Here is a 26,889-nt window from a genome sequence, read left to right on the forward strand (position 1 = left end):
TTGTGACCACAAAGTCTGTTTATAATGTCTACAATTGTAACGTTAAGATTAAATCTGCCAATGTCTGTATACAGTGTGTGCATATATACACACAGAGTGAGAGAGTGTATATACATACATACATCATACATATATTTATTTTACTCTCTGCACAACGCTGTATACACCAAACATACATTACTACAGGAATACAAGTATCTGATCGATAATCAATATTAAATGATTTGGATTGGATCGGGGGCACAGATATCAACAGATATGTCTGTGATTGCCTTCACTCCTCATCGCTGCATAAACATCCTGTGAATAAAAACTTATGACCAGCGGATGAAAAGTGGCGACCTGCAGATTGATGGGATTAGTTACATGTTTGTGACGGGCAGTTTCAAAACATTTTTCATAGGAGAAAATGCTCAGCAATGGTGTTGACTGATGTATTAGTACATGGTTTGTCTCCAAGCAACTTAACAACACCTAACAGAGAGACATGAAAACAACGTTTAATACGCCACGTGGGGGGTGGGGGTTGATGGGGGTTGAAATCTGTTCAGATTTTTAAAAAGTGTGTAGAGTAATCCAGCATTTAGCGTTCAACATGATGCCATCTGAGGTTAACAGTACTAATTATCTGGCAGGAGATGCTCAGGACAGCTAATAATCATTGGCGGCATAGTGCCATAAAGCCACTGCTCATCAACAACTGTTGGAGCGATTTCACTCTCCTGATACAGCTTTATTTGTGCTAGTTTACCTCTTTGATGATCTGCTTTTGGAATTACAAATCCCTGACACCTTCTCATGTAACCAGAACTGTCTAGCAGGTTAGCCAACATGCCGCATGCTGCCATAATTAGCTCCCATCTGCATGAAAACATTAAGCCATTTGTCAGCTGATCGACAGGCTATTCAGAGGAGAGAAATACGCTGTTACAAATAACTAATACCTTCCCACCCATTTAAAAAACTTCACGAATTGCTATAAGGGTTTCAGGTTTCAGAAAACTGAAATACCAGGCCCCATGTTTAGCTCTCAAGAATGCTTGTATTCTCAAGCCCAACAAGTCTGACCTAAAGTTAGGTCTTTGGTTAAACTAGAAGGGTCACTAGAAAGATGACACTGGTTATAAACCAGCGACGCAAGCTGGACATTTGATGTCAGCCAAAATCACTTACGCTGTGACTGCCAAAAGAGTAGTAGGATGAGCAATCGCTTCCTTTAAACCATTTTTTCTCCCTGTGAGTTACAAATACTGTGTTTAAGGTTTTTGGTGATATTTTGGAAGCATCCGTTTCCAGATCCAGTCGCTGCAAATCTTCGCAGCAATGACAAACCTGTGGTGTGTATGGCTAGGAATTGACATATACAAAGTGCATTTCATAAATACTTACTGCGCATTTCCAAGTTGGTGGTTAAAAATATTAAATCCAAATAAATCTTAAATAGTCAAAACAGTCTCTCCAAAACTGTTGCTTTAACTGTTAAAAGTAAAAATTAGCAATTGTTAAGATAAGCAGCTTTGTCTAATGGGTGAATAATTGTAAATGTATTATGGCTGTATAATCGATTAATCGCGATTAATTGCATCCAAAATAAAAGTTTGTGTTCACATAATATGTGTACTGTGTATTTTTACATGCATGCATATATTTGAAGAATATGCAATATACATATTTATATATATAAACACCAACCTTTATTTTGGATGCGATTAATCGCGATCAATCGATTTGAAAGGCCAATTATGTAATTTTTTCCATTATCCATTAACGTTATTAAATTCCATGTTAATGGTATAAAAATTTATTTTGAACTGCAAAATAATTAATGACAGTAATAGTGACATATGAGTTATTCTACATCAGAAACGTCTTCAAGTAATGATGTTTCCACTGGAACGCAAGTACACAGAGGAACGCATATTGAGCTCATATTGAATGCATTGTTTTAATTTGTTCGCTGTCATGTGAGAGAGACGTGCATGGGAAACACTGGGGAGTATTATGAAAACAGCACTAGCATAACTGCCCCTTTATGTACAGTACTAATATTATTTGCTCATATTTTAAACAAAGTAATGCCAGCAGTAACTTAAAATAATAAACAAACAAGGACTACCATGCTTCACAGTGCACAAGACTAACACTGTAGTTTGCACTGATGCTAGACTTATTATAAGAAATCTGATATTTTTGTATGCATCCATCAAGTTTCAAATACAAAAAGAAAACAATCAAATGAAAATGCAAATGAAAAGTAACAATTCAATGCATTATGTATTTTTCCCCTCAGCAAAAATAATCATTGTGATAAATGCAGTGAGCATGGTATAAAATTAAAATGTAAAATTTTAAGTAAAAATGCTGGTTATTCCATACACACGTAATTGCATTAATTATAATAATCCTTGTGTAAACTGTAAATAAGTTATTTAACAGCAGAATGCATTTATTTTTGCTGTTTTGCACAAATCAACAAATGATTCTAATACTGAGAGTTATAATCCAATGCTGCCAAACGAGGTCGTGCCTGCAGGGTTTGTTGATTTCCCCGCAGGATTTTTGGGCTGTTGATTTGAGCTCCATCCAGCAGGTGGTGTGTGACTGTCAGCCTGTCCTCTTCTTGATATATTTCCTTCTACGCTCGGCTTGCATAACAGTCCTTCGAGAAACTGAGATCTTCTCGACACAAACACACACAGCTCCGCACCATGAGAATGCAGATCAATGACCTCAGCAATTAGTTGCCGCCTCTTTGTTTGCAGGCTGAAGGGAAAAGTGCAATGATCATAACCTGTGTCTGTGCTAACTAAACACTTCAAAACTTTAGCTATGAACCACTGAAGTGTTTTGGCACCACTGATGGTGAAGAAAATGCTAATTCATTTGTGCCTCCATAAAGCTCTAAAGCACTTCTCAGACCGAAACGTTTCATTGCGCTCTAATAGTACGTCTCTGAGGGCTGAACATACATAGGGCTGGGCACAATGGCAGTTGGTGTGTTTTTTCCATGGCCATTTTGTGGGCATTTCTGGCACTGCAGACTTAAAGTACACTCCCTTAAGTCATTTTTTTCACACTCTCACTAGATCCAGTGTGAAGTGCTTCAATTCAGCAAGGAACTCAAATAACTCTGTAATTTGCACTAGTTTAAAGCCGCATGAAACAGCACTGATAACACACTGTGCACAACTATACAGTATGAAGGTTTTTCAATCTACAAATCGCCATCATTTAACATCAATATGCAGTAAGAGTATGGTGGCAGAATTGTGGGATAAATGTATTAAAGGAAAGGTGGAATATATATCGATTTTATTTATTATTTTTTTTGCTTTTTTGATTAAGATATAGCGTTTGTACATTTGCACTAAATATATTTAGACTACTGTATTTCATACAAATACCTAGAAATCATATAGTTACATTTTTACCATGGTATTGAGGTATTAAAGTTTCACCATATAAAAATTTCAGTTTTTGATAATGAACATAAATTTACATCTGCATCCTAACTCAAGCTACAGCAACTCTCAATTCAAGCTACTGTCAAATATGCATTTCCAAGAGAAAAAAATAATAATAATATTGCAGCCTGCATTCCAAATTGTGCTTAAGATATAAGTCATCAAAGTTAGGCGTAGTATTTGACAGCATATCTTATTAAGATACGATAGTATATACTGTGGAGATTCGAGCAAAAAAATAACTAAATAGTAATAAAAATAATTTAGTGTATATATATATATATATATATATATATATAAAATAAAGCGAGCACCTAATATAGGATCACATGCAATGCAGTTTGCATTTTTCATAACCCTATATATATATATATATATAAGCTAACTGTTCACCAAAATGTTAGAGTAACGAGGCTACATTACATGTGATCCTATATGAGGCGCTCCCTCCTCTCTCACTGTTTATTTTTGGGAGACGTTCCTCACAGCAAGATGTTAAAAGATACTCTTCTCCAAGAACCAATCGCACCAGCAGATAGAGCTGAGCACATGCTTCTCGGTGACATGACACGTCCTGAGATTCTTGAAGAGGAACATTTTGAAACATTTCTCGCAAACCGAACATGTACCAACACTACTAAGTGAATATGTTTGGGAAATTGGACCTGATGTGGTGTACAGTCGGTGCATTCACGGAAACGTTCAATTCTCCAATTCTCTGAAGTATTAAACAGAAGTAAGGGCCATGTGTTTAATAAATTCTAATAACATTAGCCTTTTGCCTGAGGCAAAGTGTCTGATCCAAACAATGCCTTAACCAACGTGCTAATGTGTAAAAACTATTTTGTTGAAATCAAATTGGAACATTTTACAGCTATTAGACGCAAAACACCAAAAATAAAATAAAATACATTTTGAGAGTCCTTCTGCAGGGCTTCTTTATCTTCATTCTTAAGAGCAACTATGTGAATTGCGGGTAAATTGTAAATAATATGATAATGATACATACTGTATGAACTTTTGGTCAAACGAAAGGGCTGTTATCACGAAGACTGTTCGTCCAACAGGAAAGGCTAGTTTCATAACAGCCATATTTGGCTTTAGAAAGAAATATCTTTTGGATTTATTAAACAAACTTTTAAGGCTACCATGTGGACATAATATTGTTTTCAGAAGCTGCATCTGAAGTGACATTTAGGTATATTTAAAAAGTCTGTTCAAAGGCGGCATGAATGCATTTATTACACTGGAATTACAATTGCATAACTAATGCTAGGAAATTGGGTAACACTTTTACAATAAGGATCTATTTGTTAATTATGCTTAATGCATTGAATAACATTAACTTACAATGAGCAATACATTTGTTACAGTATGTATTAATCTTTGTTAATGTTATTAGAATCAACATTAACAAAGATTAATAAATTCTAAGTATTAAGTACATTGTTCGTTTATGTTAACTAATCTTAACCAATGCAACCTTTACAGGAGAAAACTCAGCTGTTATATGGAGAAATGGATGTTGCAAAAATTGGGTGTCAATAATTCTGGCCAATGTGATTTTCCACCCACTTACCATTGTTTTACTTCAGTAATAGATTATAATTTTGTGCATTTTTGGAATGAAAGATCAAAAGGATAAACAACATTCATTTCTGTTCACAGCCACCTCATGTCTGCACATATTTACCAAGGATGCCAATATTAGCGGATTGTACTGTATGCTTTTTTTCATGTACATGTTCTATTGTGAAACATCAATGTTGAAGTCTTAAAAAAAACCACTTTAGCTCTAAAAATTGGCATCAGTGCTCCTGAAAAATGTTGAGCCCTGAGTACAATGTTCAGTAGAGTCTAGCCAATGTCACATACATACCACGTGTTGGACTGACAGAGGGAAGGGCCTAATGTTTGACTTCCCCTGAGGAGAACACATCAGTTCGTTGGCCCTTTGAGTGAAAAGAGTTCTCACGGGTCTCACTTAAAGAGTTTATCGGAGAGACTGTTTTGTTCAAATGTAGAGCCCTGCCCTCTCTTCCTCCCTTAACTTCCACTCCAGCTATGAGGTGCTTATATAATATCTAAACCGCCATTATGGCTGCACTTGCAGAGCTTGAGCTCGGCCAATCCTGCTACACATGAAAAATAAAAAGGAGGTCACACGGATCATGGGATTATCCGATTCATCCACCCGAGTGAAGTCAGAAACACACATGTAGATTTTTCTCTCAGTTCTCTATCCACTCTTCTGGTCACAGTTTTTTATTTTATTTTATTTGTCACCTTTGTACCCTTTGGTAACAAATCATAGTGCCATAGATGGTGTTTCTTTCAACTCCCACTAATGTTATGTACTGACTTAAAAAATATTAACGTTCTGGAAAATGGAAATGAAACTAATGTTAACCACAATACAAATTGTGTCATTATTTACTACATAACCTCATGTTGGTTCAAAGCTGTATTCTGCTTTTACAGTAAAACACCATAAGAGGATTTTCCAAAACAATGTAAATGTTAAAAATGTGACGATGCCGGCATTTTCACTGACGTTTTGAGTGGATTCTTAAACAGTTCTGATTGGCCATTATGTTGACACACTCAACAGATATTACTGTGATTGGCTACAAAGATCATCGCTTCACGCTCTTCACTGAGTGCTTACACAAATACACACGGGGGGAGTTTGAAAGCCGCGGATCAGTGGATCCATCTATGACCAGAAATATAAGGGTTCCATGCCCTTAAATCCTTTGCCATTGCAAGCAACATGCTCTATTGTTTGAGCTACAGGAATGCTGGATATAAAAGCAATATTTCATGCTTCAATACCGTAGCTACAGTAGATGAACAAGTTCACATTAATAGTAGACAATGCAGAACTTTCAATAGAAAATAACTTATATTTCCATTGCATTTACATTTTCCATTGCATGTTTTATGTTCATTCTCTTTAGCAGATAAAGTGTGATTAGTTAACTTGCCCTGTTTCTCATTACCACTTATTTCCACAGAGGCTGCCATGCTGAGCTTTCATGCTGGAAAAACAATAGCTGCTATTGCTGTGAAATATGATACAATTTGTCATTCATTAATGAAGAGTGTGACCTAAAATTATTGTGCGTTACTCGCTGTCTTTTTTGTAAAGTTTAATAAAAGTGTCTATTAGGCCTCCACAACTCTTGGTCGAGAATTTAATTGCGGAAGGGATGACAACAAACCCACAGTGTCCCTTTTGTGCATCCAATTTGTGTTTGGAACGCTCAAGAATGCGCCTTCTGTTTTCTTCATAGCTTTCAAGAATATAATTTGGACTCATCACCGAAAACCATCTGACCTTGCACTTGCCAAACTATTTTAGGCCCTCTCTGGATGTATCAATCTCTTCAAGCATTGGCATTCACCAACATGGTGTCATTCTCACATGTAATGCTATAGGAAAGATCTGTGGACTAAATGAAGTGGACAATCAATCACGATCTCATCGTACTGAATCATATGCAACACCTGTGCTAACCATTGATGGTGCAAAAAAAAACGATAATTACGATATTGCCGACAGAGTGAGAATGGAGTTATTATAGTAATATTATGCCCTTTGTACCGTTATGTTTTCTCATCAGTGAATGAGACATGATGTAATCTGACAGTGTTCATCTTCAGTTCTCTCTTCACAGCAGTTCAGTCAGTGTACTGTTTGAGTCAATGAATTACTCCGGGATATTGGTTTGTTTTAACTCAGAGGGAGTGTCAGCCACATTAAAAAAGTTAACTGCTTAAGTCATTTGTAGATTAATGCATATTGGAGACGCGAACCATTTACAATGATTCAGTTCGATTTGGTGAACTGTTTCAAAAAGATCTGGTTACATCGAATGATTCGTTCGCGAACCGGATATCACAAACTGCTCTGTTTTGAACTCTCTCACAACAGACACACAAGAGAAGACAATGCTGAATAAAGTCGTCGTTTTGGCTATTTTTGGACCCAAATGTATTTTTGACGCTTAAAAAAAATTCTAACTGACCCTCTGATGTCACATGGACTACTTTGATGATGTTTTTCTTAACTTTCTGGACATGGACAGTATACCGTACACACAGTTTCAATGGAGGGACTGAGAGCTCTCGGACTAAATCTAAAGTATCTTAAACTGTGTTCAGAAAATGAACGGAGGTCTGACGGATTTGAAATGACATGAGGGTGAGTTATTATTGACATAATTAAGATTTTTGGGTGAACTAACTCTTTAAGTCATTATTAGCCTATCACTGCACCACTTTCAGTACAGAAAGTCCACAGTTCTATATGAGTCATCAATCTTTTAGCACATCTGTAGAATCACGTCAGAATGAAAAAAAAATGAATGAACACAGAGATAACCACAAAGCAGACAAAGCTAGGGTTGTAATTTTCCGGATCTGTGACATCCTTTACAGGAAACGATGTCGCAAGGCTGCTCACAGCACTTGGTCACATAGTTTTCTGAACCGAAACGTATAAATTGCTCACGGTTCTGGTTCTTTTCAAACAACGGAACTGGTTCTCAGTTACCAACCCTATAGAGACAGCACAGGCTTCTTTTGCAAAATGGCTTCGGCTTCCATTTTAGAGGCTTGACACAGAGACAAATATCTGCAGTATGGCACAAGGCAGGCCAAGGGCAGTGCGGCGGCCCAGCCGACAGCCAGTCGTGATTCAAACGCCGGAATTTATCTCCATAACACCTTTCTAAAGCCTCAAGGCCGCATCCGTGGGTTATACCTGGCAAGGCAGAGCATCGGCTGTTTCCTCAAATTCCCCGTAAAAAATCAAGCTCTGACATTTTCAAAGAACGTTTCTGTAGGCTGTGGTGACACTTCTATCATTTCAGCTTGCAGAAACACAGGGTGAATGTTCAAATGATGCTGCTTCTCACTACCACAGGGCAGCAATAAAAGAATTCATGGATTGGGTGCAGAGAAGCCAATTCGATTAACACCTGACACGTCCTCAGTGTTAAAGCAGACGGATGGATAGGGAGTCAGTGGACGCTGCCGTTTCCTTGTCCGTTTTATGTGATTAGCCTTCATTTAGAACATTACAGCTATAGTGAAGCTAATGGTAACACGTTATTTGTAAAGATTAAAGTAGCCAGGCTCGGACTTCTGTGTGCTTTTATTCCTCTATTTTGGAGATTTCCATGACTGTTGGGTTTCTTGCTTCGAAAAAATAAAGACAATAAATGCTCTGTGGTGCACTTCAAATCCTCGCTAAAGAACAAATCAATGTTCAAAGCTTTCAATCTAGGTTAGGTAAACAAAAAAGAAAAAAATATGTCTGGGGAGAAGAAACTCTTTTTCGGAGAACAGTCATGTGAGATGAAGTAAACAATTCAAGGAAAATGTTTATACGAACAGCAAACTGCAAAGAGTAAAAATGTGTGAACAATTTGTGTGATGATAGAACAATTATAGAAAGGTAAACAGATTTTGAAAATGCTGTTTTTTTTTTTAAACTGATGAAAATGATTTGTTTCAACTTGCAGTATTTAGACTTTACTCCCAAATACATGCGGTTTATTCAGTCATCAGTTTTCTCCACAACATCATTTCTCTAAGATGCTGCAGTAATGAATATGGCATCTGAGGACTATTTCACTGTTTGTTTTTAATCGTTTAGGTTTATTTTGATATTTGACTCATTGCCGATTCTCTCCTACTTCATACTCCAATGTTTTATGCACATGCGCACTAAATGGAATGAAAGATAAAATGTAATGCATGTTAGCTTGTTTGCCTAAAAGCATAATGTAAATCCACATGTCATAATAAGAAACAATTTAAACGATGCTGTTTGCAATGTCCTTCGGAATTATGGTTCCAGGAAATGCAAAATCGCTGAACTATGTTGAACTACAATATCTAAAGATGATCGGGCCGTTGCCTGCTTCGTCATGGAAGTTTATCATTTGCACATGGTTTTAGGTCTTGACATCTTAAATATTTAGGGGATTTAGGGAAGTGCAAGTACAAGTTCAAGTCAAAATGGGTAGGGAAACTCAATTGTCACGTTTTTTCACCCAAAAGACTTCTCGGTCAGTGTGCAAATATTGAATCTAGTTCTCAATTGCGTCATTTTTGCACTTGAATTGGCAAATACACACAAAATCACACTTGTCTTGGTGAGCATCCTCATAAACAGTCAGTAAATGGTTGAGGAAGAAATCAGAACGTTATCAATATATTAGATTTATGCACTTGGCACCTCTTGACACTGTTTCAAGGGGCAAGGGAAAAGGGTAGGAGTGGGCATAGGGGAAGAAGTATAAAACAGAATTGGGACTGGGCCTTTTAGGATCTGCATGTTAAGCCGGGATACACCTACAGATCACCTTTAAATTGTAGAATGTGTAATCTGCAGTTACAGAGAAATCAGGAAGAGAATAAATACCTAGCAACAATAATTCACTTTAAAGGAAGTGTCTGAAATGTGTAAATTCTCGGACTCATGCCACAGTTAATTAAAGTTCACCCAAAAGGGGAGTGGCATCTTCCAGACAAAATAACTCAGAAGCCTCTGAGCTTGCTGCCCAGAGTTTTCAATGCCAACACAACAAAGGAGCAGAAAACTGAAATACGGAGGAGGAGTGTGAAGCCTTTTCAATCTGACACCTGTTAGGTGATGTAGGGATTTTTTTTTTTATCCTGCTGCGTGACCTGTTTTCTCATATATAGTATGCCATAACATTTTTGGAAATATAGTTTAGCTTTCATAAGTTGGCTTAGTTATGTATTTTCATGTAATTTATTTAGCTTTTATGTTCAAGAACTTATACTGTTTAACCGTTAATGCACTTGAAGGCATAGCTCACCCAAAAATGAAAATTCTGTCATCATTTATTCACCCTCAATAGGGTTGTGACGGTGATGAAGTTTTGCCCCCACTGGTAATACCAGTATCACCAGAGGGTGGGGGAGGGGTGTCTTGCAGATTTTACTTTCACTTTCAAATTAGCAGCAATTCCACATCAATTGCTTGAATGGATAACAACAAAACAGTGCAAGGACATACTCACTTATATCAAACATAGAACTTTCCAAATAATAAAAATATACCAAATAAAAAATAAATGTAGAACATTTATTAGAAAAGTAAATAAGAAAGTTTGAGGCATGACATACACCTTGATGTAAAATAAATAAAAATAATTACACTAAGTTGAAAAAAAGTAAAAATCTGCAAACACTGTGGAAACAAATAAATCATAAATAAAAATAAAAAATAAATAAATAAAAATCCAAAATCACCTTAGATTAATGTCAAAAGACAACAAGCTTTTCAAAATCCAAAATATTGCCAAAGGCTTTTTGCATTTAGTTTCAACATGAACTCTTCATCATGGTCTTGTCTGTCTCACCTCACTCTTCTTGTCGATCAGCTCAACTCACTCTCCTCACGCGATAAATGAAATCTGACTCCAGCTGCTGATCATTGAGCAGCCGCAAACGGTTTTTAATTGTAGTGTCTGTTCTCTAACTCAACTAAATGATTTTTATTACAATAAAAATCTAAGCGATGGTGGCAGGCAGGTAACACTGTCAACACTGAATATCGCAGCAAGCCTAACCCTCAAGTTGTTCCAAACCTGTATGAGTCTCTTTCTTCTGAGAAGGTATTTTTTCCACCAAACAGTTGACGGTAGCCATTGACTTCTATAGCATTGGGGAAAAAATACTATGGTAGTCAATGGCTACCATCAACTGTTTGGTTACAAACATTCTTCAAAATGTATTTTGTGTTCAACAGAAGAAAAAAATGTTTGAAACAACATGAGGATGAGATGACAATTAAATTTTTTGTATTTTTGGGAGAACTGTTCCTTTACTGCCATTTCTAACAAAAACAAAGTTTTTTTGTTACAACCCTTGCACACTACACCTTAATACTAGAACAAAGTATATGTTTGTACTGGAAAGACACAAAGTACTTCACCACCAACTGCTGTTCACTTGTGTCTTTTATTGACATTTCTTTATTTGTTAGCATTTGCCATCTGTAAACAACCCGAGCATCAGCAATTCCGTTGCATCCCAGGTGGAATGCCCTCAGGAAGGGCAAGAAAATGCAGGGAGTCCATGTCCTCAGCTGCCCTGAAAGAGGCTGTAATCAACATGTGTTTGTACAGGCACAACAACAGGCCAATAAACCCAAAAAATGCCATTAATGAGCTATTGCAACATTCCACCATCTTCCAAGTCACAGGGCTCCAAACTGCGGCTAAAACATATTAAATTGTGAATGAAGTTTTTGTTGGTCACCACTGGTGACTAGGCCTATGTATTTACGGTATAACAAAAAAAAATGCATGTAATATCCTTTTTTCTGATTGTTTTGCGATCACATAATTTGCTATTTCACGTATTAAACGGAGACGATGTGCATTCAAGTTTTAGCAGAATAAAAGTTCCAAACATTCCTCATCTCTGCTGCGCAGCAGCACTGTTGCACACCTGCTAAACGCAGCTGTTGTGCAGCGCAAGAGAGAGAGCGAGAGAGAGAGAGAAGTGCAGGAAAGCAGGGTCTATATCATGCACAACTTGAGCAAACTACAATTGGTAAAAGCTGTCAGCTGTGTGGACATTGGCAATATTGTTAACAATTCTCGTTTATAATCATTGATAACATGGTTTCTATCTTCTTAACAAGACCTAAGTCTGTGCTGTGTTCTGTTATGTGTGGACTTCATTATTTGAAAGCTCACTTGCCATCCAGTAATCACAAAAAGCTTTGTGCTGTGTTACTTTTTAATAAACAAAATATTAGCAATAAAATTTCTGTCTTGAGCTCAGCCCTGGCACATAGATAGACTAATTAAAGCCAGACAAGTAAGTACGCTGAGGTCAAAATTCTAAATGAAAAGTTTTTATATTTAAAATACAGTTAGTAAGGCAACATCACACGCTTTCACCATTACGGTGATGATTCTGAATCATTCAGCAAACGAATCAGTTGAGTAAATTATTCAATAGCCTATGGCTAACATCTGATGAATCGCTTGAATGAACAAGTCAGTGACTCGCTCATTAAACGTTCACTACTGGCGTTTAGTTTAAAAGTATCATTTCCACCATCATTTCTTTTCTTGTTTGTATATTCCCAAAATATTTACAACAATCTCATAAGATTATTCAATGCAGCTGTATTTTTTTCCATTCTCTCTTTCTTTCCATGTATCTATCCCTGAGGGGGGTGGACTGAAAATCAAGAAGTCTTGGACTATCACATGATTCTTCTCATTGCTGTGGTCTGTTCATTTCCGCAGATCTGGGATGCCACAATGAAGCATGATTACAGAACACATCATTAAAGGAATAGTTGGAATGACAGGAATAGATTTACACAAAAATGTCATTTCTTTCATAATTTACGCCCTCTTGTCTTTTCAAACCCACACGACTTTATTGCATGTGTGGAGCACAAAAGGAGAATTGTACTAGTTGCTCTTTTTACATGCCATTAGCTCCCATGGAAACCAAAGCTTTCAGGATGCAGAAAGGATACAACGGTGGTGTAAAATGGTTCATCTGACGAATACGCTTCAGCTGCCATTCACCATATTTAATGTGCGCTAAGTACAGCATGTGTGTTGGTCAGTGTTTATATGTGAATAAAAGCCTATATTAATCTAGTCATTATATAAAGCTATCAAGTCTTTTTAGATAACTTGAATTAACTTGATTTATAGAGATTGCTTTTACTATGTCTCTGTTATAGTGTTGAAGCTTGACATTTTGGTGAAATGGTCTTACAATAGAGACAGAAATCTGTCAGGCAGGCAGTCCATGGGCTAAAACGGCATCAAATTGGACAACATTTTTAGTCCTTGGCTACTTTTCTGAATGTTATCAGCTGGTGCTGTAGGTGGCTGTTTGCCGTTACTAGGAGGAAGAAATAGCTGCTTTATTCGCCTACAGTGGATAACATTGAACTCTGACACTGTATGTTTACAGTAAATGTTCTTGTTTCAGGAGAAGCCTGACTTGTTTTTTTCTTTCCTTTTGGTTTCATTTGAGTATGTGTACTGTATCTCATGGGTGAGTGGGTGGGTGGACGTAAAGCATGCCATGCCCACATGAAGAGCCACCGTGGAATCCTCCATTGAGGTGACCTCTTCTCCATTTCCTCTCACAATGACCTATCATTTAAAGATCAAATGATGACTCAAGGCTCCAAACAAAAAAATTGAGTAAGGAGCCATTGGCTGCTATAAGAAAAAAAAAAACTTAAGTGCCAAATACATATATTTTTTTAACTTAAACTAAAGAATTACGAGAAATATTTTACTATTGTATACTCAAAATTACTTCTCAAATTATTAAGTAATATCATGCAACAAAGATATTTTTTTTCATCCATATTATAATTTACACAGTTCTGTTTTGCAGCATCTTATGACAAAACAAAAAAGCAATGCTTATTTCATTACTAGAGTTGTTCCGATTCCGATACTAGTATCAGAAATATCACCGATACCACAAAAAATTCTGGCATCAGCATCGGTGAGTACATGAACCCATATACCGATCCGATACCATTTTCAAGACCTAGTTATGACCGCTAGCTTTGCCTAACCGCTGCATGGTTCTTCTTCGCTGCTCAGAATGCGTTGCAAACACAGGAAGTTGTGCTGTGTTGCCACAAGCAACCTCTGTTTAGAGCAGCAAAGAAGAAATGAAAACGCGTTAGCAGCACTGATCTATATATGACTGGATTGCTCATCACATTCTAAACTGCCAACGGACAGTGAAGCCACATCTATATTATAGATCAGTGAATAGTAGTATGTCCGTTGTTTAGCAGTATTTCAGACTGGACCAACCAGACAGTAAAACGGCGACTAGGGATGCCACAAGTACTGGCACTTCACTACCAAGTCGGTGCTGAAAATTAAAAAATGTGATGATACCAGCATCTCTGTAGTTCCGGTAGTAAGTTACCGACTCCCGAGTATATTCGGTACCCGCAGCTGCGTTCAGTCGCTTCTGTGTTAGTCTTAGTTAAGCGCTGGGCTCCAAACTGTAGCCAAATATATACTAGTGTCTGTGAATAGTAAACTGCAAAACACTATTTAAATATCCTGCAAACTCTACATCTCTGTGGGTGACTGGCGCAGATGCGCGGGAGCTCGCTGTTTTGTAGTATCATGCCGTGTGTCACTATATGAGGATACGAACTCATAAACCGTCACTTCATGAGAATGTACCATTTCATTTGAGAAAACTGTCATATCATAAACACAGACACTCAAAGATCTTCATGGCGAGTAAATTTACAATATATTAAGCTACTGTTGTAGTCTACAGTAGATTTAGCTACGTCTCTATGTAGTGATAATAATATGTCTCTATTAATAATAATAATTATGCCTAGACGGTTGCTTGTTTTTTACTTGTTTTGTTGTAAAGAGATTATCTGATTAATATAGAATTTTTTATATTCCTAAACTTATTTGTTGCAGGTTTTTTATACAGTTATATTGTAAAACTAAAATACCTTTTTTAGTTTGCGGTGTTCGATTTTTGGCTGCATTTGAAGTTCTTTTTCGCTTAAGAAAATAAATAATATCAGATAACTGTAATAAATACAAGTAGTTCACCATGTATTTGTTCATGTTTTTAAGTCTGAAGCACACCATAAAATAATTCTAGCAATTTACACAGGGCTAGAAGTATATACAGCTGCATATACAGATACACACCCAGGTATCGGATCAGTACTCGGTATCGGCCGATACCCTGAGCCCAGGTATCGGAAACGGTATCGGGAAGAGAAAAAGGGTATCGGAACATCTCTATTGATTACATTTTAAAAGATTAATTAAAAGGTATTAATTTCATAAGTCACCATTTTTGAAGATGAGTTTGTATTAAATCATAAACACAAAATCCAGAACAAACAAACAAATTCACTGGAAAACATTCATTGGATTAAGGTTAAATTAAAATAAAGTGTATGCAGAAATGTATCCAAAGCGACTTACAGTGCATTCAGGCTATCAATTTTTACCTATCATGTGTTCCCTGGGAATCGAACCCCCAACCTTGGCATTAAATGGTATCTCCACTGGAGTTTATTTGTGAACAAACAAGTTCCTTTTTTATATTCATTCTCAAGGCATAACAACAATGTGAAAAGCATTTGCTTCCCCATAAATGGTAAATGTTGTGAAAATATTTTGGGCATACTGTCCAACCCTACTCTATAGTCTCTCTCTCTTTCTTTTCTCCTTCTCCCAACATCAACGAAGACAAACTAAATAAAATGGGAGAAATCTATAAGGATTATCAATATTTTATTAGCCTTATTTTCATTTAATTTCCTAAATGAATTTTCAGCCGATTTTTGAAAGTGAAAGTAAAAGTGAAGTGACATACAGCCAAGTATTGTGACCCATACTCAGAATTCGTGCTCTGGATTTAACCCATCCAAAGTGCACACACACAGCAGTGAACACACACACACACACACACACACCTTGAACACAAACCCGTTTATGATGCGGCGCCCGGGGAGCAGTTGGAGGTTCAGTGCCTTGTTCAAGGGCACCTCAGTCGTGGTATTGACGGTGTACATGCACTCCCCCAATCTACAATTCCTGCTGGCCCGAGACTTGAACTCACAACCTTTGTATTACGCAAGTAATATGTAACATATAACCCATACTTGCAATTTTAACCCATTGCAAAAAAATAAATAAAATAAGTTTCACAATATTTTTGTTATCATTGTGTGTCTGGAGCCCTGATTACAGATAAAAAAAATAAACAAAAGACTGAGTTTAGATAAATAAAAACATGAAACAGAAGAGTAAACAACCTGAAACACTTAACACTTAATAACGCAACACTTTCCAGCTTGCACACAGTGGGGTTTTGGAAGATGTAATGTAATATTTTTTACCATTGCATCACATTACATTCATTCATGTCAGATTATAGATTTGCCTTAAATATGCAAGAAAAAAAAAAAGATGTGAAATAAAGAGTTCACCAACTGACCTATAAAGAAATGTTTGCACATCTTACAAAAACAACACAGATGAAGAAGGTGATGAACTTCAAAAACTAAGTACCAGTCTGCATGTTATGAAAATTATCTGCTTTATCTGGTTTGTGGTCTTGTGTGCTACATTCACAGCTGCCTCGTTCCCACTGAATTAATTATGATTTCTCATATATGGGGTGATTGAGTTTTGGAGACTGCTGGGTAAAGCCTCTAGCTTAGAAAACTCGATTAACTGATCTCCCTACAACTGATTCTAAGAACCAGCGAAGAGGTGGAAAGGGCCTTAGATAACCAACGACAAAGTGCAAGTGTGTGTGGGTTTTCCCCCACTGAGGGCTCTGTAGAGGTGGAGGATGGAAAAAATATGTACAAAAGCTATCAGCAGAATTCAGAGATCATGTTTACATATGAGATACATGAGATCTATGGATCTAGGAAATGCAAAAGGCAGCCAGGTGTGGAGAGTTATTCTTTAATTTATTCGCTTATTTAATCAATACAAAAAATTAATGATTTTTATTTAGTTGTCATCCTTTTTATCCTTTCTTTGTTTGTCATGTTAAGAATGTTTGAGGACTCGTTGGAAATGTAGACAAATCAACCCAAGCAAAAGCAATTTTATATGAAAAGATAAATTAAGTAAAAACAAGAAAAGCAAACCTAAAAACTATTGACTCACTAAAAACCGTTCAGTCCACTCTCTCACCATTGCAATGCAGCATGTCTATGTGGTTTAAAAACCAGTCTGAAATATGAGCAGAAAAATCTATTGTGCATCAAAAACAAGAAAAATAAACTCCATTATCGAACAGAACAGTCCCACGTACGATCGATGTGTATCGTGGAATAGAACAGATTGAGGTGGTAGTGTGGCATTCATGGGAGTTTCACACCAGCTAGAGTGATGACCACATAAAAGCCACAAACAGACAGGAAGTCATCAGAGGTAAACATGAACGTTCACAAGACCCTGAGCGTCACCATGGCAACCGATGCATCACTGAAGACCTGCATTAAAATCTATAAGTGGTGCTCCTACGCTCCTAGTTCTACAGCTGTTTACAGCTAATTCAGCCACACTGTTCTCTCTCTCTCTCTATATATATTTGCTTTAATTTAAAGCAACATAAAAATAAGTCATGTATATATATGTGTGTGTGTATAAATAATATAGTGTTATTTTACAGTTTATTTTATGATATCTCCCATATATAAATATATAAATATATATATAAATATATATATATATATATATATATATATATATATATATATATATATATATATATATATATATATATATATATACACACACACACACACACACACACACACACACACACACACACACACACACATATACATATATATTTTTTTTTTTGCCAAAGGCTGCACGCCGGAAATCTTGTACAGTGCCAGAAAACATCGCTGTCCAGGAGCCCTCTTGATGACAAAAATTACATAATGCGGATGGGGCGCAGATGCGGATTGCCGAAGTACACTTTTAAGTAAGTGTCATTGCATTATAATGTTTTTGTTAGCCTATCCAGCTGAAGCCACTATGTGCAGCGCTGCAGCGTTGTTCAAAATATTGTGGAAAAAGAAAACATCAATGTGGAAAATAAACTATGCCGTTCACACAGAATGCATATTTTGCGCATTTTCTAGAGGGACATCTTTTATCACTGTTGCACTCGCGTCTCACAGTAGAAAACTGCATGTTTAGAGTTTATGAGAACTGCATGTTCGAGAGTTTATGGTGGGTATACATATAAACATTATTTTAAATATGCACTTTTTTCACAGACATGTTGTTTTCTTATGCTTTGAATAAACATGAATTAGTAATATTTTGTTCGATGCACCCTTGTGGTCTCAGGAGAGAAGCCAAAAGCTTTACCCTAACTGAAATGATGAATTTAATTCGAATCACTTTTATCATATTAAAGTACAAAATTCTAATTTAGTTTTTCAGCAATTTTGACAGCCCTGGTATTTATATTTATATATTTATATTTATATATATATATATATATATATATATATATATATATATATATATATATATATATATATATATATATATATATATAAATGTTTCATTCATGCTATAATAATAAAAATGCAAACAGATGCAAAACTTTGATGCAAATAGAAGAAAACATCCTTCATTTAGCAGTGAGAAAACAAAGCTGAGTGGCATGCTATTAGGAGCTGAATGCTGCTCTTTGCATTCAGAGGTCAAGCACATGACAGAAATGTTCATAAAATCACTGCAGCAGTGCAAAATTCCTGTAATTGACCTTTAAAAGGACAGGACAGAACCATGACAATAATTACATGTGACAGAAGCCACAAAATAAGCAGAGGCCTGAAAGACAGATGGGTGGAAAGCGGCAGAAATAACAGTTCTGTGTGATAGAGACCGATTTAGTTAGTTGCTGATTAACAGATGCTTTTAACCTTTTTAAGAGACTGTCAGTGTACTACGTGCAAGGACAAGCAAGCTCAGATTTAAGATCAAATAAATCAAAACAAATCAGATGTTCAGTACAGTCCCTAAGAGCTTTTATTTTACATGGTTATACATTAAAAGGCAAACAATAAAGGATATAACAGCCTGTACTGAAGTAGTCCTAGTAACATCATTTTATTTATACATAAAAATTCTGCCATTCTATTTCATATAGACACAAACACAGACATACAGTATGTGTGTGTGTGTGTGTGTATATATATAGTTTTATCTAGTATTTTAACTATGCTAATGTATTATTGTTATTAAATTTCTTTCATTGCCATTTAGATGACTGTTAAAAATATTGAAATCTGGCCAATTTCAAACTTTGGATAATACATTTAAAAGACCTTTCATTATTTTGATTTTTTTTCAGTGCATTCTGTTTTTAAATCTGATACCTAACAAATGTCTTTGTGTTAAACACAATAAATGTTACCGTTTTTTTTTTTTTTTTTTTATTAAAATTACTGTCTTTTTTGCCATTTTGATTATTTAAGGCAGCATTTTATGTTATTATAGAAACTTTTTACTGGGTCATATTTCCAGAAATAAATTCAAAGTTTAATTTGTTAAGTTAACCTTGATCTTTGCAAGACAATCCAGTCCAGATAATATTCTCCTTCACACAACTAATTCCTTCTGTACATTTCCTTACTGAGAGCAGAGCACAGCTGTCTAAACTCTAAGCTTTAGATTAGGTTTTAAATCTGGTAGAAACCACAGCTTGTGTATTTAGCAATCACCCGTAATTAATTGTGTGAACAGCTGAAAAAACACAATGAATTTGCAGTGAAAAGCACTGAAGAGCCGATGTGATTTCCAGAAGATCTGAGGAACAGTCTTCTGCAGACTGTAATAACTCAGCACCCTAGAGCAAATCCAACCCAGGCTCCTGGAAAACTCTAAACAAACAGAAAGAGGGGAGGAATTCACCAAGCTTGAGGGCAAAGTTGCAACTTTAGTCCAGCTGGCTCCAGGCCCACTTACAGTACAGCTCGTCTCCTCCTCCAGTGATATTGAGGGGAGGGCAGATGCCAGGAAATCAGGCCAAAGACTCCCACTTGAAGAGCAGAACCAGAACGTAGGTCTTAAAGGAACAGTTCACTCTAAAAACTGAGAATTCACCATTTACTCATCTTTGCTCTAGTATTTGATCCAAATCCAGTGTGACTGTCTCTTTCATGAAAAATAAGTGTTTAATTTCTGCAGAATAACCTGGCTGTAAATTAAATGGGCACCATTGTATACTATGGAAGCAGTGTCCGCCACTGAATAAAACAAAAAAATTAAACAATATTTGACAATTATGATTTCTTTCTTGCAATTACGACTTTTTCTTAAAATTGTGAGTTCACAACTCACGATGCTGACTCTTCACAGAATTGTATGATATAATGATGAAGTTATGAAGTCTAATTCCGAGGGGGGAAAAAAAAGAGACCCATTTCTTACAGTTGTGTTTAAATCACTCAATTCTGAGTTTATTACTCGCAACTCATTTATATCTTTCAATTTTGACTTTATTTCTCAAAATCTCTCACAATTTAGACTTTTTGCTTGCAATTTGAGCTTATATATCTCGCAATTCTGGGAAAGAAAGTCAGAACTGCAAATTTATACCACAGAATTCTTAGAAAGAAAAAAATGATTGCAAGATATAAACTCACAACTGCAAGAAAAAAAAAGTCAGGATTGTTAGATAAAAAGTCGCAAATACCTCTTTTATTTTTTATTGCCATTTTCATTAAATCTTTCTTATAAAGTCTGATAAAGCAGTGTTCATGTGCAGAGCACTTCTTTAATTACAGCCGTTCTCGAGTAAACCGCTATTTCTGCCGATCCTAAAGCGCATCCTGCTGGCAGAGAATGGATGTGCATTTCCAATAAACCCTTTTGCAGTTTTGTTGCATGGCTCCAGAAGAATTGGAGTGTAATTCAATTTTTTTATGGCATTTCTTTTGTTATTTTATATTGGAGCTTCACAGCCCCAGTCCTGTTTCACTTCATTTTCATTTTTGGGTGAATGGCTTTGTTCCCTTTGTTTCAGATGGACCAGACACCACACACTGCATTTGCAGAAGGTATGCATGGCACTATTAATGTCCCTGTTCTTGCTGAATAAGTACGCCATTGCATAAATAGTGCGAGACATGCAGTCAAAGACGGATGCGTGTTGTTTGGTGACACCTCGGTGACCCACATTCCACTGTTCTGAAACCTGTACGATTTCCCTTTGTCATTTTCTACTGTACAACAGACTTCTTTAAAAACCACTTTGCACCAAACAATTGGTTCCTAGCAACACGTATTGCAGAAAAGGTTTAGCCCACATCTGTTACGTTTTAACCCTTATTACCACAGGGTCATGTACAAATTTGCAACACTATTCAGCTTCAAACAGGACATGCATCATCAGATAAATATCGAAGCTAATGGTTTTTTTTCTTTCTCCTTTTTTAAAGTTTTAAAGCCAAATAATAATAATAATAATAATAAAAAAATAATAATTTTAACCAGATGGCTGGTGATCTCCTCATTCTAAGAACCAATGCCAGATTACAAATGATCAGAGCAGAAAGCAAAAGCATATCAAGTACAGCAAACAAAATAATATCAATCAGTTATGATACTCTGCAAAGCATTTATCATTAGATGTGAAAAAATGAGGTATATCAAAAAATGCAACAGAATTTAAACCAAATGGTTAAAATGGTGTCCTTAAAGATTTTTCAGGCTGTAAACAATGTCAGAGGTGGATATTACTGAGTAATGGATATATTTTTTCCCTGATTAGTTGCACAGTTAAACGTCTTCATATATTCAAAGACTTGGCTTAGTGGTTAGACAAAGTGAGTTGTGATGCTCATGCAGCACTGCAAGTTTGATTCTGGCTTGGAACATTTTCTAACAGTTTCTAAAATAACAAAATAACATTAATAATAATAAACCGAAATACTGTTGACAGAGAACACTGCTTAGAAATTAGCATGAAAATGAGTCCTGTACTGTACTGGTTATATTCTGCTTAGTTCAACCACAGGACAAACATAAGAGTGTGCTTGAAGAAGTGAAGTCGAATCTTCAGAAGAGACACCAATAATTCACTTTTACGCAACATTGTAAACTTGGACAGCAGAGTCTCAGCTTCAATCAGAAATATTCTTCAGTTTGTACAGACAACGGTTTTCCACACATGCAAACCTCTTATTCATTCGATCACATACTCTGGATTATGAGAGTAGATTATATCATTATAATCCGTTGAGCTGTGGAAAATAATAAAAATGACAGATGGACGTGACATGAACAAAAATTTAAATATAAAAAAAAGATAAATCAAAATGTGCTACAAAACAAAAACAAAAAAGGCATGAATGCATCAAAAGAAACTAGATGCTGGCCTATTCATAACTAATAAGACTTTTGGAAATATCGAATATCAGCACACTGAATGCATACAATGACTCGTCCCATGGGTTGTGCTGGAGCAGGACCGCACCCTCAAGAAGTGGGGAAAAAGAAAAGAAAAAAGAAAAGAAAAAAAACACAATCTGAAGGGGTTTGTCGTCTCACGTGACTACATTCAACTGACTCGCACGAACTAGAAGAAAGAAGCTCACCATATGGTCGTCACACTGAGATGTTATACAGTATACAATTAATCATTAAAGAACAGAATTTGAAGGTTTGCCAGAGTGGTAACTATAACTATAATTATGAATAAAATAACATGCTACTGTACTACTGCATGTGTGTGTTCACCTCAGTAAAATACTGACATTCTACCATCACACATCTTCATGTTACCAAAAACCTATAAATACTTTGTATTTCCTACGTAGAGCTGCAACAGAGTGAGATTTTCATGATGCAATAACGGTCTCAGAAAACCTCAATGTCACAATATTCTGTATTACACAATTTGATTAAATATTGATTTATTTGGAAAGATCAATTTTCCTTCAGGAAACAAAAAAATCTCTTCCAACTAACGCTGCAAACTATATAGGAGACATTCTTATCTAGTACATTACTATAATAGTCAAAGTTAAAATGATCAACAGAACCGAAATTATTATTTAATTGCTATACTTTGGATATTTCAATCAATGCTTGAAAAAAACAACTGACACATTTGCACGCCGTACACACATTTTTTTTTATACTATAAATGGTATTTGATTGACAATAAATGTTTTCAATCATTAAATTAATTTTAAAATCTTTTGTCTTATTTTGCAGTATTGTTAAATGTCAACATTATTTTTCATTGATTTCTAATGTAATATTCTCTATAACTCCTAGGATTCCCAGGGTCAATTATCCCTTTTAAGTAATTATTATAAGATGCATTATTATAATTTACTCTGATCCATTCCTAAATATGTATTAATATGAATTCCAACAACTATAAACTACTGTTTGACTCCTATTTAGTCTCTCCTTGACCTCTCCAGAGAACTCTTCCAACTGGGCCGAATTTACCTCCAAATGAAATGCATTCAGAGACCACTATGTTCCTGCATCACCCGCCGTCGAAAACAAACATGGCCGTATATTGCTCTCAGCAAAGAGAGCAGAACGGACCGGTATGGACAAGATATTTCTTTCAACTGCAGTATGAGAGAGCTACTGCAAATAAAAGCCGCTGCCTGAAATTCCATTGATTCTTAGATTAGAAAACATGTTGAAACAAACCCGAGCCACGAGATGCTGGCATTAAAGATGATCAAAGGTGTGATTTAAGGAACTGCTAGTCAACAAGTCTTAAGTCGAAGTCAAACATTACTCACAGGCACTTAGTTTCACAAATTAGCCTCATTTTCTAGCTGTACTGCATCCTGTATGTACATTAAAAGACTGCTGTACTAAAGTCTAATGCTGAGACGCTTCAAAAATATTCAATTCAGAAATTATTATTGTGGCTGTTTTTGAAATACTATTATTAGAGTTAACTTTTGTTAGCTCTGAAGCCATTTGCTAAATCGCTCAAAAAAGCACAGTCAAAAGGGTTGATAAACAAAAACATGTTGTACTTATTATTGTCGTAGTAATTATATTTGAATTTAGCTGAAAAAGCCCACAAGAAAATGCAATCAGCAAATATAAACTAAATCAAGCACTGCATTCAATTGTTTTCCATTGCATTACGTCTCTAAATAAATCACAATTTGTGCAAGCAATAGGGGACTTTAAGCATTGTACTGTACGTATTATGTAAAAGAAATTTATTTTTATTTTTAACTTCCAGATAAGAGTACTGCTGCCTTTTATCTGCCCTGTTACATATGAATAAGAATTTATGAAATGCTTGATTTATCATCACTTTGACAGCAGTTCACATTCCTGACCTTCGGGAAAAAAGAGCCTGCATGACGGGTAAAACCCTTGAACCAAACTGAACTAAAAGATTTCTATCATGCTAAATTAAAACAACTAAATACTTTCCATAAAATCAATCAAAAATTGTCCTGTTTTTTTTTTTTTTTTTAATTAATGAATTCCATCTAAAATGGAAAATGATATTAAAAAGTAGATTAAGCAGCATTTCCTGAATAAAACACTTTCATATTAAGACTATTATGGTTTAGTTTTTTTTTTAGGCTCAGTGTAAATTACATTCCACATCAGAGTGGTCAACATGTCTTGTTTTCGGTCACTGTGCATAAAACGTACAGTGTAAAGAGAGCTAAAAATGGTTAAATATGCAAGGAAGACGGCCAATAATTCAGAACACAAATCAGTGTAATGAAGAAGACCAATCGTACTGTAATTCACTCTGCAAATATGATGACAGCTTCCCTGTTGATTACATTTTGAATGCATTTAATCAGTGTACATCAGAGAGATTTCCAAACTTTCATATTAAAACTGATTGTAAGAGGTTTAAAAAAAATTATAACCAGAATATTAACACAAGATGTGTCCACAAAAATGAGTCAGGTGAAATTCAGGTAACTAACAGGGTCAGGTTTCTCCTAACACAGCACTAAACTGTCCAAGTTGGTTCAGAGGGAGAAATATGCTGACCTAAATATCTCTAACTTGGCTTTCTGCGTGGACTGCCAGATTAACACGGAGCCATCGGGAAAAGGTTTAAAGGTTTCTCTTGCGCAAATGAGACTGGCACGTTGCATCAAGTTGGATAAGAAAACGATAACAAAACATTACACCGTACATACAAATCAGAACCATGAACAAAAAAAAAGCATAATTGTGAGGTCATTAAAAGTCCCATATATTTCAGGATCTCCCAGAGCGCATAAATTCATATCTCAGTAGAAGGTTGGCTGCAAAACTCATTTCATCTGAAAACCCAACGCCAAGTAGCAAAGTAAAACTGGTCAAGAGTCAACACCAAGGACACACTTTATATTATTTGCAGTACTCAGGGAATTTTGAGCCATAATGACTAATAGCTTCTAGTCCTCTCCACACTCATTGAAAAACAATATCACATCAGCTGCAGCAACAATGGTCGATGTTGTTATTGATGCCTAGAGCCTCCTGAAACAGGGCTCAGAGAGGAGCGCATGTGTGCCGTTCGGGGCCGAAGGGAGCTCCATGAGGCCCATGTGTTTGCTTTGGATGGGCAAAGCACCAATACAGATCAGCGCACACGGGCTCCTGGGAGAGTCAGCGGACCAGCACACAAACTAATTAAAGATGCAAACAACAGCTTCATCAAATCTCATGCAGTTTTGTGAATAGTTTTTTGTTTTTTTTAAAAAATGCTACAGAATAAATGGGTGTGGAATACAGAATCCACTCCACATTGCCATCAGGATTTCATGACTGACACTTAACTGGATGAGGGTCATTATATCGAGATTACATTTACAAAAATGGTATCCTGTGAAATATCTTAGAACTGAGGATAAATCCAAAATGTATATCCTCTACAAAAACGTAAAAAAATGTTTAAAATCATACTCATTTCATTGCAAGACTCTAAAGTATAGTTTTAAACTTTTTAAAACGACCCGGGTTTTAAAGTATTCTGCGATTGCATTTTGCAGATATGCCCCTTATGGCGAAAGATTTCCCATAATGGCCACGATTTCACACAATTTCTTCAGCTGATGAAATATTTTACAACTCAGCATTACTACAGTTTTTTTTTTTAACTCATTTCCTTTACCTTTTCGGGTCTGGAAACCACGATTTTAAAATTCCCTGAAGTTCTCCATGGCCGTGGGAACCGTGCACTACCCTCAACCTCCTTTCATTTTAGAGCAAATTATTCACTATTTATCCATTTCCTCGTTCATTATAAAAGCAGCTCATTCAACAGCTTTTGAAAGTCATTCCTACCTGCTGTATGGATAGGTGGACGGAAGTACCGTCTCATTGGCTCTCTGCATCCCAGACGGATCTCCATATCCATTTCCTCGACCCCAGCCATCACTTAAGGTGTGTAGGGGAGAAAACAGGCCGAAAGGGGGTTTCTGATCTGGTAAAGTCACCGCTGAGGCAGTGTTGCCTCCATAGTGGTATCCCTGTCCGCCCATATCTCCCAAAGCGGCGGGCCCACCGTGAAGCCCACCCATCCCTGACATCTGACAGTAGCTCCGCCTCTCACTCTCCTGTTTGATGACACCTGGTGTGCACAGCTGGATAAAGTCTGTGTCTTTCTCTGTCTTTATGTTGACACTGGCTTCCACCATCTGCTGCCGTTTCCCCGTGCCGTTCACATTCGCGCAGGCTGCACTGCTGCCAGTGACAACAGGGCTGGTCTCCTTCAGAAAGTTGCCCTCTCCCAGCAGGGTTTCATCCACTGCCAATGAGGAAAGAAAGGCAGCCTCGTCGGCAACGTAGAGCTCATTCAGCTCAGATAGGGAGTCAGTGAAGTC

At 36.3% G+C, this 26,889-nt stretch overlaps 1 protein-coding gene across 2 annotated transcripts in view; it reads right to left on the minus strand.

Annotated features, from left to right (window-relative positions):
* Positions 1-26,889, minus strand: part of LOC113063865 (glucocorticoid receptor-like) — a 52,673-nt gene that overhangs the window by 23,433 nt on the left and 2,351 nt on the right. For both annotated transcript variants that reach the window (XM_026234264.1, XM_026234265.1), the window contains exon 2: positions 26,351-26,889. This exon is cut by the window's right edge and continues 510 nt beyond it. In XM_026234264.1, coding sequence (XP_026090049.1) covers positions 26,351-26,889 — 539 coding nt within the window. The remainder of the gene's footprint in view (positions 1-26,350) is intronic.

Source organism: Carassius auratus, chromosome 46 (genome assembly GCF_003368295.1).
Source record: "Carassius auratus strain Wakin chromosome 46, ASM336829v1, whole genome shotgun sequence".
In the NCBI taxonomy this organism is placed as follows: domain Eukaryota; kingdom Metazoa; phylum Chordata; class Actinopteri; order Cypriniformes; family Cyprinidae; genus Carassius; species Carassius auratus.